The sequence below is a fragment of the Syngnathus acus genome, chromosome 17 (assembly GCF_901709675.1).
Source record: "Syngnathus acus chromosome 17, fSynAcu1.2, whole genome shotgun sequence".
Lineage (NCBI taxonomy): Eukaryota > Metazoa > Chordata > Actinopteri > Syngnathiformes > Syngnathidae > Syngnathus > Syngnathus acus.
In genome coordinates, this window is record NC_051102.1 from 6,740,640 (window position 1) to 6,753,519 (window position 12,880).

General features: G+C 46.6%; 2 protein-coding genes across 3 annotated transcripts; both read right to left on the bottom strand.

Annotated features, from left to right (window-relative positions):
- Nucleotides 1-620: 620 nt before the first annotated feature.
- dnajb4 (DnaJ heat shock protein family (Hsp40) member B4) lies at nt 621-3,379 on the bottom strand. Its single transcript, XM_037276325.1, has 3 exons — nt 2,952-3,379; nt 1,658-2,259; nt 621-1,142 (listed from the first exon to the last, which is right to left on the bottom strand). Exons 1-3 carry the CDS (start codon nt 3,160-3,162, stop codon nt 912-914), a joined length of 1,044 nt encoding a protein of 347 aa, XP_037132220.1. The 5' UTR covers nt 3,163-3,379; the 3' UTR covers nt 621-911.
- Nucleotides 3,380-5,304: 1,925 nt separating this feature from the next.
- On the bottom strand, nt 5,305-12,847 carry LOC119137200 (angiopoietin-related protein 1-like). 2 transcript variants are annotated; one of them, XM_037276321.1, is made up of 5 exons: nt 12,576-12,847; nt 9,739-10,577; nt 8,177-8,370; nt 7,152-7,422; nt 5,305-7,090 (listed from the first exon to the last, which is right to left on the bottom strand). In XM_037276321.1, exons 2-5 carry the CDS (start codon nt 10,538-10,540, stop codon nt 6,900-6,902), a joined length of 1,458 nt encoding a protein of 485 aa, XP_037132216.1. In that variant the 5' UTR covers nt 10,541-10,577; nt 12,576-12,847; the 3' UTR covers nt 5,305-6,899. The 2 variants fall into 2 exon arrangements, with proteins under 2 accessions (XP_037132216.1, XP_037132217.1); XM_037276322.1 differs by having other exon boundaries at nt 5,691-7,090; nt 12,516-12,773.
- Between the last annotated feature and the right edge of the window lie 33 nt (nt 12,848-12,880).

Sequence of the window (12,880 nt, forward strand, 5' to 3'; positions counted from 1 at the left end):
GCAGGCGCATTGGGAGCGGCGGCGGCAGCACCGGTACACCTGTGCACCCAAGCGGCCATTACATTAGGTACACCCGCCACCACCGGAAATAACACATTTTTCCTCATGCGTTTATGCACGTTTGCATAAATAGCACGATAACATGAAACATCATTTTTTTCATCATCATGTCTCGTGCAGCATCACTGCGTGATCTCAATGTATCAGAAAGAGTTTTCAATATTGTAAGTATTGGATGGTGGCGAATGGAATTGCTGGAGCTAAAAACAAATGAGCCCCCTCAGTGTCAACATTCAGCCCTCAGAGGGGCCCTCTCCCCAAATTTACGTCATGGTGAGTGATGTAGCGTCCCCTGGTGGGCGCAAATGTCATGTAATGTCCAGTGTTGGCAGCTGAAAAGCAGCAGCTGAGAACTCCAATTTAGCTCCACTTTATTCCTCAACAGGATCTGCACCACGTCCCCATCTTGCAGTCTGCAGACAGACCCCCTAAGTAAATTCAAGTCAACCAGTTTGGGGCCCAGTACCTCTGTTTGGGCAATCCTGATATGGTATGTTAATAATACAGTGTTAATTGGGTCGAGAACGTCAGTTAAGGCCACTCAAATACAGAAAAGTATGTACAGTGTGGGTAACTATTAGCTAAATGCTTCAGTTAATAGTGAAATATTTATTTTAAAACACAGTCACAATGATGGCTAAAAGTTTGACACAATGAAATGCTGAGATTGTCATCTGGCACATAGCACGGGACATTTATGGCTAAAGCGTGTAATAGCGGGGAAAGAGGCCCATGTACATAAAAGGTCCAGTCTTCCATCCACTTGGCAGCATGCGTGGTATTTATTTAAAAAATAAAGTCAAAAATAGAGATTGCACATTTCTCCAGGCATGTGTGATCCGTAAATTATCCTAAGTGGGTAGGTGGCGCTTCAGGACATCTTTAGTGTTGCCGGGCAACGTTTCTGGAAAGTTCACATCAAACTCCACCACCAGGTCTCCTCTTTGCTCCGGATTTTTGGGGAGGGGCAGACCCTGGCCCGCCACCGTTTTCCTCATACCTGGCTTCACCACGTCGGTGATCTTCATGTTGCACGTGTTGCCGTCGATGGTGGACACGGTCACCGAGCATCCGCACAACGACTGCAGAGAAGATGAAAAACAGTCAGTTGACACGTAGCCGGAGATGATGGAAGACACAAGCTCCATTCACAATGGCCCCATCAAAACCGACTTCTCCTCCAAGTGGTCCGGATGATCTTTTAGTCCAGTCCTTCTGAATGAGCATAGTAATGCTACGCGTACTGTACATAATATCAGCATTGACATATCACACGTGCACCCACCCACGTGTGAGCATGCACGATCCCGCCATGTATTTTTACCATTCCTCCTACTAGCTGTTCTGATATGAATCTCTCCCTCTCTCCCCAACTATGATTCATCCAAAGTAGTCGGAACAAATATTTAAACACCATTTAATCCCACTCTGATTCCCATCGTGATATTTTCCCGCACATGCGGCTATTATTAGCTGTTGCTCCTCGTTTATGTCAAGTGACAAATATCCACAAGTACAGCTATTTGCCAATGCCCTTTTTTAAACACAAAATACAGCAAATGTAGGAATAATATTGAGAAAGAAGTTGACGTCTCACCTGTCGCAAGCTGACTCGAACTGGGTACACGATGTTGGAACCCTCCCGCCTGAAGTGCGGATGGGGCTTGTCCTTGATGACAAATACAATGTCCGCCGGGATGGTGTTGAGCGACTCGTCTCCTTCGCGTGGGAACGTGATCTTGGTCCCTTCCTTCCAGCCTCGTTTGATCTCGATGGTGAGGATCTTGTCCTCCGTGCGCATGGTCCTGCCATCTGGATTCAGCCGTTTGCGAGAAATCTTCATCCGTTTGGTGCAACCGTGGAAGACCTCCTCCAGGGAGACCCTGAGCTCGTGGACGATGGCCGGGTCCTGTTTGCGCCGCTGCTTCTGCTGCTGCTGCTGCTGCCCGCCTGGGCCGGAGTGCACGTCCCGGGGAAATCCGTTCAGGTTGAAGCTGCTGAAGGAACCGAAGGGGTCGTTTCCATCCACCTCCATGTCCTCGTCGTCACGCCCGTTTCCTGCTTTGCGCCCGAAGAACATCTCAAAGGGGTTGGAGCCGCCAAAAAAGGTGGCAAAAGTGGCATGGGGGTCTCCATGGAAGGTGTATGTAAAGGTGTTGCCTTGGCTGTCGCCAGCGGGACCGCTTCCTCCCTTGAGACCTTAAAGACGAACTCACATCAGACATAGTTGCTATTCTCCTTCTTAAAAGACGCAGTAGGCCAGTTTTGTCACAACTATGCATCATTTGAGAAAATGATACGATATTTGGTTACATCTGAATAGCACAAAAACGGGCATTCAAAATGCCACAAGTGAAATGGATCTGCGTTCTTTGTCAATCCGGAATTGTTCAATACGATCCAGTTTGTCACAGTGTCAATTTTTTCTCCTATCCATATGTTACTCCAGAATGCACAATATTTTGTTCCACACCTTGTCAAAACTGATCAATAATGGATACTTGTGTATCAAAGCTGTCCCGTGGCAGGAAAAAAATATGAATATAAATATTTTGTCACAACGTTTTGCTACTGTACCGAGAGAAAACGATACTAGATGACGATATTGATAGTTTGCCTCACCCCTTTGTAGAACTGATGGCTGACTCAATCTGTCAAATAACTGATATTTGACATCAAAATTAAGATGTTCACATATTTGACAACTGTATAGCCTTTATGTTGAAGTTCGAGATCAAATAATTAGGTATATTACGAGAATAAAAATTCTGTTCCACAGTTAAAGCTGATCGATGGTTATTAACTGTGAAAGCTAAACATATTTTGACTTAACCCGAAAGGACACACTACGTCACGCTGTTGAACACGATTGACATTTTTAATGACGTTACCTTCTTCGCCATGCTGGTCGTAGATGTCCCGTTTTTTGGGGTCGCTGAGGACCTCGTAAGCCTCCGCGATCTCCTTGAATTTCTCCTCGGCTGCTGAGGACTTGTTCTTGTCCGGGTGCCATTTTAACGCCTGCTTTTTATATGCTTTCTTGATGTCCTCTTCCGTGGCTCCTTTACTGATGCCGAGTGTTTTATAATAATCCTTGCCCATTTTTGTTCGTTCGTCCGTAGCCTTAACGATGATGGAGGGGGAAAAAAGAGAGGACGGAGGAGAAAAAAATCTGGTTCTGTTCGCCGGGGACTCGGTTCGAATTTACGCCTCCGGTGGAGGCTGTGTAACTGCTGTTGTTATTCTTTGTGTAGATCTTGTCACATATGTCATTATGTACTGAATGTTACGCTTTTGACGTAGAACGCGCACTCGCGCACGCGCACTGGCTCGCCCCTCCCCAAACTGTGTGCATGCCACCTGTTAGACAATAATAATAATAATAAAAATACATTTTATTTGTAAGGCGCCTTTCAAGGCACTCAAGGCCGCCGTACAAACATAAATAAAAGTAGTTTTAGAACAACACGACTCGGATCATTCTACAGCTCTAATTCTAACACTAATGTGGTGTAGTTTGAGGTTGATCAGCAGTTTCTTTGTGTTTTGTCGTTTGCCCCAAAGTCAATCAACATTTAGTAGCAAATAATTTGCACAATCTCCTGCTGCTATGTTACACTTGTATTTTTTCTAGCTGGTGTTAGAACGCTTTTAAAACGAATATGTAAATACCAATAATGCAGCATCACATGTAGTCAGACAGTTTGACATATACAGCAGACAGAGTAATTTCCTTTCACCTGTCCTCTTTTTGGAAGATTGGCTCACCTCGTGACTGAGATTAAATACACACATGAGCCCATTGAGTCTTTTGCGAATTCATCACTCTTCATCGACGATAAACGTTGTTTTTCCAAAGGTGTCAATCCTTTGGAAATATTGTTATAGCTCACTGATGACATGCTGGAGCCAAAGTGGACTTGAATTCAGTCAACTCTGGATTGACTCAGCAGCGTCATCTGCTGGAATATTAGAAGCCTATAAAATACTAATGCTAAAAAAAATACTACTAAAAAAAAATACACAGATGTTTATGACACGCACTATCCTATTTTAAGAATTGAATCCCAGCAAAACAAATAACACTCAAACGTCAAAGTGGGATTGGATTACTTTGCAGACATGTATGTTTGCAATGACATATCATCCCTCTCAAGGTATCACACTTCTATTCACATTGGGCACGTGGCTAATAACAGAGATACCTAATCAATGGACACACGCACCCAATCTTTCATCGGCTTCCAGTGGATGTTGTGTTCAGTGTGACATCTTGTGGTGGAAATGTTGACTACAACCCCAAATTGAATTAAAACCAGTAACCAGGCGAGCAAAATGTTACAGCAGAAAACTAATCCGAATCCAAACGAAAACACTATTTGGTTATTTTTGCTTCTCACCCAAGTGGCTTGCGGGTTTCTGATGAATAAACAGTTGACAGCCAACGTGATGCGTCCTTTGGTGCTTGTGAGGCCTTCAATAAGCCCTCACATGAATTGTGGAATGGAATTTCCAGTACCCATAAGCCACATTATTTTACGCTATTGTGGACCAATGCTGACTTTATACGTGTTCTGGGAGTTTACTCTTTGATCATGTCAGGAAATACAATAAACCAGCACGTCCTGTCGTGTACCGACGGAATGCGGACGTGTTTAATATGCGCCTGCTAACAGGCCGCTAAAACTCAAGCGGCACGCTTCTCAGGTCTCCAGTGTTCCTTTTGTTTGTTTGATCTGGTCTGCGTTGGTTGCTCGGTTAACATTTGCCTCCAATTCCACAAAGCCACGTTAAATGAGTCCAATTTTCACAGGCTCAGCACATGCCGCCGCGTTTCACAGCAACACGGAAAATCACTTGAATAAACTCAGAGTGGAAAGTGCATCAATCTGTGGCAGACTGAGCCTTCCCAGATCCTTTCAAATGATTATCCATTTTAAACAAGCGTCTGTTCGGCTTTAAATCAAAAGTACGGACATTCTTGGGTGCTTTAACTGCTTGACTACAGGCATAAATTAGTCGCGGTGCTTATTTTGAGTGAAAACAGCTTCACATCCTGTCTGTTGATGACACAAATTCTAAGCATTTGAGGGGCCAAGTGTCACTGGGACAAAATTGTTACATTGGAAGGGCCTTTAATATCCACAAGGGGGTTAATTAATACCAAATTTGGAAAAGGGAAAGAGTTCCTTCCACATGATTTTAGATGCCATAATGCTTCTCAAAACAAACAAGACCTTTCGCTTCATGGAACTAAATCCAAAGAAATTACACAATGTTCTTTATTATCTCAAATCATATACGGATAGACACATTTTATCTTTCTTTTTTGCCACTTTTGTCATCTCCATCCATATGATGCACCTAACCACCACCCCCCCCCCAAAAAAAAACCCTGATGATTTGGCACTAATATGCACAAGATGGTGAAAACACTCAGTGATCGGAAAACACACACAAACAATGGTGTGACGAATACTTGGTCATAAATTATTGTGGTTATGCGTCCTCCACAAACCGATGAATTGCTCTTTTCCACTTATCCGCAAAAATGTGTTCACACTCTGAATGAAATGTTGTTGTGACTCATATCCGTGTCTTCCAGCAACAACAAGGATCAGACAACCATGAACGTTGAACCCAACTCCTCGTTACAATCGAATGAAGGACAGAATGTTCCAGTCTGACAACTTTCTTTCCATGAAGACGATCTGTTTCTTCCACTGGATTTAATGCGCCCATTTATCTGCACCATCCGCAAGATAAGCTCGGAATTTGGGTGCAGTCTCACCAAAGAATGAATAAAAGGCTTGAACTGTGCATGCACCTTAGTCAATGGCACAAAGTCAGATCATTCAATTGGTACTAAACAGGAGGGAGCGACTCGACCGGACCCCTGTAAAATTTTGGGCGCGAAACAGCCGAAGAGAGCGAGGACGCAGCCTATTTTCAGTCGAGGGACCGAAGGCCGCTTGTCCTTCAAACGCTCGAAGGACGCAAACTCCACTTGGCTCAGCGTGCACAGCGACCCGTGACGAAAACAAACGGCTCGAGCACTTTTGTGTGGAAAGAATGTAAATGTCTGTGTATTTAAAAGGGAAGCCAGCGATTTCTCCAACGTGGAAATCTGGACGGCTTTTTTTCGCACTCCATCATGTCTGACCTCGCGGAATGTGTTTCTTATTGTTTGTCTAATTAAGTGTCCATAAATCTTCAAACTCTGCAAAACAATTCCTTCGTTGCTACTCCAAAATCAAAGGTTGAATGAGTGAAACCAGCAAGATATGTCCATACATGTAAGAAGGCTCACAAAGTGATGCTTTGGCCCTTTTCACTCACATATAAATTAGAGGATCTAACATATCATATAAAGTCATATGAAGGGAAGGCCTTGATTTCAGATGGGGCGAGTGAAAATAAAAACTCGATTTTCCAGTTCCCAGGAACGATCGCACAAGTTAAATAGCAACAAAGTGTGTTGCCTTCAGATGTTTATATTGGCGGTGAGGTAGGAAGAGCAGTGTCAAGATTTTAATCCTTGCAGCTGCTGTTTGGATGTAGCGGGGCGAGCAAAGGTTGTCGAATGAAACAGTTGCGTAACATTGTTTCAACTGCACCAGCAGTTCCTCCATATATATAGAGAGAGATCACGATTGGTTAAAGTAACGATAGTAAACATAGTGATATGCATAGACATATAAACAAAGCAGTCCGATATGAAAAAAAAAAAAAAAAGAAGGGTGACGTCCCGCAACCGATGTTGTGGTTGAGCCCTCCTGGACTTATGACGTCACGCTTTCAAATGGGCTTGAAATTTAGTGAGCGGAGTCAGTGCCTCATCACGCATCTATGGGCCGAATCATCAGACGCACGGACTTCATGGAGTAGAAGCCTCCGCCGTAGTCAGCCCAGAAGATCCCGTCCTGGAATTTGCTTCTGTAGACTCCTCCGCTGTACCACACGCCGTTAAGATTGGCTTGGCCGCAGGCGTTGTACCACCAGCCGCCTTTGTGGAAATGCGCACAGTTGCCTGAAAGTGGAAGTTGGCTTTTAGAAATGATCCTTTGTTAGCCAAACAACAGCTAGCGTACCTGAGAAGGCGTCCTTGTCTCGATCCAGAGTGGTGAACTGTTTGCCGTTGTGGCTGCTGAGGGAGTCGCCGGCGTTGCCTCGGTAAGTGCCCAACCTCAGACGGTAGCCCTCGCTCTCAGGCTCCAGGTGGAAGCTGCTGTACTGAGCGTACACTTTCTTGTCCATCCAGTCTTCCAACTCCACCTGCAGCTTGTAGTCGCCCTGACGGCCCAGCTTGTAAATGCCTTCCAGGCCCAGCCAGTACTCGCCGTCTGTGTTGCCAAACCCGCTCTGAGCGACAGACAGGAAGATTACAACCAAAAATGACTCCCGCAAAAAAGGTTTGTGGCACAGGAACGCCGGCTCCTTTCTATTACTACTTGTGCGTGCAGAAGATGAATGAAATCAATTCCCGTTGGAAAATAGCCACCAGTTCTCTGAATGCTACCACCACGGAGCTCGTCAATCACAATCTGGCTACGTGCCTCCATAACACTTTACTCAGAAAGGATGCTTGAGGTTTGGGACTCTGCGTGAGTTAAGTACGCCAGCGTTTGATGAAAGACGTGAGCCCCTCCCTCCCCTTGTGGCTTTGCGGGAGAGCACAGAGGCAAATCGGTGTCAAAGAGAGAGCAATTGGAATGAAACGCTGGCTTCCTTGCAGGGGTGATCTACTCCACCTTTTCCTCACAGATCTTTGACGATGAAAAAACCCATGTGTGCTCACTACGCCAAGCAGCCATCCGTCCAGGAAGGCACCGACCGCTTGATAGTAGCGGTTTTGACTGAGCGGTGGAACATAGCTTTCCACCGAGCCAGCCAGCCAATGTTTCATCATGGAAAAAAAATCTCAAAGTCAAAAGCCTGGGATGAATAACACTGCTGACGTGGCGTTATATATTTTTACAATGAAAACACAAGCGCTCTGACCTATAGGAAATGGTCCGCCCACGAGGTTCCTGCGGGCCCCATAAAGGCAACACTGTTATCTCTGGCTCAAGCAGTCTGAAGTTGAGGAAACCCCAAACAGCGTCAGTGTAATCACCTTGTAATTTTCCCAGTTCCTGAAGAAGTTAACAGAGCCGTCTTTCCTGCTCAGAATCACAGTCCAGCCGCCGTTGTCCATGTCCTGCTCACACCAGACTTGCAGGGACTTCTCTGCCTCGTCAGGTTTGATCAGATACATGCCGCTGGACACGTGGCCGGCCTCTTGAGCCTCCAGACAGTCTCTGAACGGACCTGGAGGGCAAGAACAACTCAAAATGCTCAATAATATCATCAAAGTGGGCGAGGAAGGAAGCTAGCTAGCTGGCCTGGCCTGACACGCGGCTAAGCGCGGGATCAACTGTCACGATATTCACAGCTGATCGATCGGGGAACAGTCAGTCTATCGTGATAAATATGTGAGATCAATTCCATTGAATTGGCTACACTCGGGCCATCTACTAGCTTCCAGAAGAAGCAACCGTCTTCCATTTCCTCACTGGCAGTGTAACAGACTGAAACACGAGACTAATCTGTTAGAGAAACATAGACGACATGTGATCTTAGACTTCTGTGAAGTAGACCGAGTTTTTTTTTTTTTTTCATCTGCTTAGTTTCCAGCAGCTATGAAAAGATACTGTATTGTTTATGTTTGGGATTTTCTCTCGTTCAGAGATGACTTTTGATCACTCGGACGACTTCCGGAAATGTTCATTCCAAATTTGCAGCTGCAACACGAGATGAGGAGAGTGGTTTTTCTTTTCTTTTTTAATGACGTTTCATTTAAGAAAAACAAAAGCGAGAAAACGAACAGCCTGATAGAGTTTGAGAAAAGAGGCGCTAATTAGGTCACTCTTTTAATTTTCAATAATTTCATCAAGCTTGCCATTTTCAATTCTAATCACGCGAGTCATCAGGTAAGAATGATACAATAGCAAAGACGGAGCCAACTCACTTCTCCTCATGACGGCGTTTATGAAATATTAAGCACTGGATTTGGTACCCCAAAGGCACTTAGTGGTTTGAGCCTATCATGGCAGTCTGGCATTGGTCCGCGTCTGCGAAGCAATGGAACAGTCTCGTTTCCACATACAGAAACCTTACACACTTTATTATTCTTGGGTGAGGCTGAGCTAAATGTGCAAGGAATTTCTGTTGATGAGCAAAATGGAGCCGGTAAGATTTTCTTTGCTTTGCTTTAAGTCCCCGGCCTCACTTCAGGCATGACAGCCAGCCAGCCAGCCAGCCAGCGTTTTTGTTTCCACATGGGCATTTACGCTCAAGCGAGGAGTCGGACGACCGCAGCTGAATTTGCAGATCTTTAACCTTTGGAAACGAGGTCGCCCGCCCGCGGGACCACCTGCAGACCGACTCAAAGTGACTGTGTGTGTAATTTTTTTTACGGCTGATCTGCAATATGGTGAAGGCTCTCCTAATGAATGAATACATCCATAGAAATGGAAATCATGCTTGGAAAATAACTTGTTTTCCCGCAAGTTGAATAAATCGAACCCAGAATCGAACCGAATGGTTCCACCGTCCTCCATCGTATCCCCCCCCATCTTTTTCGAGAGACGCACTGCCTCGTGACCATCATTCTCCTTCAGGCGTGTACCAACTCACCTTCAGCGCTGAAGTTTGTTTGCCGGTGTTTCTGGACTTCCAGGGTGCCACCGGTGGGTGACGGCCCGGATCGAGATCCCCTTTCGCGGGCAAAGCTTCCGCTGTTATCGCCTCGGATCTCATTAGTGAAACGCGGGACGTTAACCGGAATGTTCTCGGGCACCACATGCACCATGGGCGGGCCGAGCGGCGGCGGCTCTTGTCTGCGGTCCTGCATCTTCATGCAACTTTCTTCCAGAGCCCCGATCATGGCCGCCTGGTTGTTGACGGTGGCCGAGAGGGCGGCGTATTTGGCCTCCAGCTCCTTGTAACGCGAGGACAGCCGCAGCGACTCGGCGGTGGCGTTCAGGATGCGCGTCTCCAACTGAGCCAGCTCCAGTGAGTTGTCCCTCTTCCTGATGATTTCGTGCAGCAGCTGCATATAGAGCTGGGTCACCCTGGAATTCATGTTCCTGCTCTCTTTCCTCAGCAGCTTCATCTCATTCACCAGGTTGCCGTCCACATCCACCACCAGTTTTAGAGTCTCCATCTCCCGCCTTTGCTTCGACAGAAGGTCCCGCACGGCGGCCACGTCCAGGCGAGTCACTCGGTCTTTGTCCGGGACCGGACCTCTGGCCGCGCAGATGGGGCCCGTGATCTTCTCCTCGGGAACCAGGAAGGTGTAGGAGCACCTGCTGTCTTCTCCGTGGGAGCCTGCAGCTCTTGGTGCCCGCGAGAGGATGGGGTTGGTGATCAGGGCTTGGCTGTTGCTCCACAGAGACAGACCAAACAAAGTCAACAAGCTCCACGTTCCAGGTCCCATTCTTTCGCTCTTGACTTCTCGGCAGGCTCAAAGATTTCTGTCAAGATGAAGAAAGATACAGAACATTTTGCTGAGAGTTTTTATTGGGAGGAAATGCCACCCTTACGTTTGACATATGACAACAAAGCGAGCCAATTATTTGCTCCAATTTGGTGAGTCGGGCTGATTCTTTAAAAGAAGAAAAAAAAAAAAAACGGCCTTAGATTTTCCGAAACCAGCTGGGCACTATCCAAACGCTACTCATTAGCGACTTAGCAATACACAGCCAGTTGTTTTCCACTTTAATATAAAAGTGTGTGTCTGGGGGGGATCATACGTTTCTTTTACGTTCGCCAACATGTTGCAGTTAATCACTCATGATCGTCCTGTTTACGCAAATAAAATGTAGGAAGCAACTGTAAAGTCAATTTCCAGCTCAATATGGGAACGACTTCAGTTTGAGGAATCAAATTGCGGTGGACATTCCCCTGAAAATGCTCAAGAATCATATTTTCTATGCATTTGCTTGCGGCTTCTCTTTAATTATAGCCCTCGCCGTATCAGGTGTCCGGGTGTGCGCGAATGCCGGGATCTATTTTTAAGACGTCAGCCCATCCGGCTCGGCTCACCTGCGTGATCACAATTTGCACGCTAGCGGAAAATGAAAGTCAATCTCTTACGGAGGGAATACCTTTACGTCTTCCATCTCGGCTGCATTTGGGAAAGAAAGAAAGGAAATGGATGGTTTTCAGAAGCAGCGGGCCGGGCTGTGCCGGAATGACTGATTTATGAGCGCTGCGTTATTGAGTCAAGGTTTGGCAGGAGCACGCGGCGTACGTGTGTACTTTGCTTCTTATTGCTTTTGACGGGCTATCAAATGGAGAAGAAGCGGCTGACATTTGAAGATGTTTCCCTCCTTTAATAAGCAGGCTTGGCTCTGAAAATAGTCCTAATGGGCCGCCAGCTTTGAGCCGCATCCAGCCAGAAGGCCGTCTGCTTTCGACGTGGCCAACGTGATAAATCACAAAAAAGTTATTTTCCTAGCTGGGTAGCGGTGCATTTACTTCTAGCCGAGGTTGGGTTCATTTTTTGGAGCCAGCATGGCCTCTTTTAACCCAGAAGTCGCGTAAAGGCTGCACGACTTCTTTCCCAGTGGAGCTCATCCAAACAAGGCCAGCAAGAAGTTGCAACAAAAGCCAACAAGGGAGAAATAAATGAGCTCGAGACACAGACGGACGGACGCATTCCTGCGGTCACCTCTTGATGCATGTTGCTCCTGATGAGTCTGTACCGCACGCACGCACTTCATGGGAGAGATCCCAAAGCCAAGCTCAAAGTGCTGCTCAGGCAGAATAATACTCTTTTGTCAACGTCATTGGAAAAATACGCTCTCCTTCATGTCAACTTTTTGAGTGTGGTTTCACTCACAATCGTCACAGAGGGAAAGTGTCGCCCGCACTCCCTGAGGCTGTCACATGGGCTAAACAATAATCTGCCTGCCGAGCCAAAGATGGAAAATGGCCTCGGCGCTGTCACTTGGGTACATTTCCCTGTCTTTCTGCAACCGTTCCGAGCTCCCTCACCTACAGCGCACAGGCCGGGCCGTCCCGGAGCCAGCTGCTTTCCTTTTCGCTGGCCTTTGCAAATAAACATGCCAAAGTTGACAGAGCTTGCATCTCCTGATCACCGGCTGACTCCATCGAGCGCGGCGTCGGGCGGATGTTGAGGAGCCTGAGTCACTACCAGCAAACATATGGCACCTATTGTTCCTTTCTGCAGATTTCTGTTTTTCACATCAGGCTGTCTTGAGGTTATTGGCTGTGTCAATTAGACCACACTTTTGTTTTTTTCCGCAACAGACGGATTTAATCAGAGTCACCCTGAGGGGTGACATATGAGCTTTGTACATACTGTTTAAGAGGAGGAGGAGGCATGCAGAAAGAATGTCCAAATAAATATAAAGACCCGAGAGGCTCCGGACTTTTGAATGACTTACTTCATGCGTAGATGAAATATTTTCATCGCTTTCACCAAACTTTGAAGAATGACCTCTGACCTGTCTTGGTTGTCAGCGGTCGAAGAATGCGAGCGTGCGTCTTAGCTGCGTTGAGTTGCCATCGCCTCCACGCTCTCCTCACGCTCCCTCAGTCTTTGCTCTCATCGGGAATGACGGCCCGCTCGCAGTCCACCCGGCCCGGTAGGGGAACACTAGAGGGTGGTCCATGTGCAGAAAGAGGGAGGCTGATGCTTTGCTTTCCTCAGTCGTCGCAGGAAAGAGGAGGCCTGGCCCTGCCTTCTTGCACTGATGTCATGTTAAGTTTTGGAGAACAGGAGCCACTCCCCCATAAAAAAAAAAGAAAA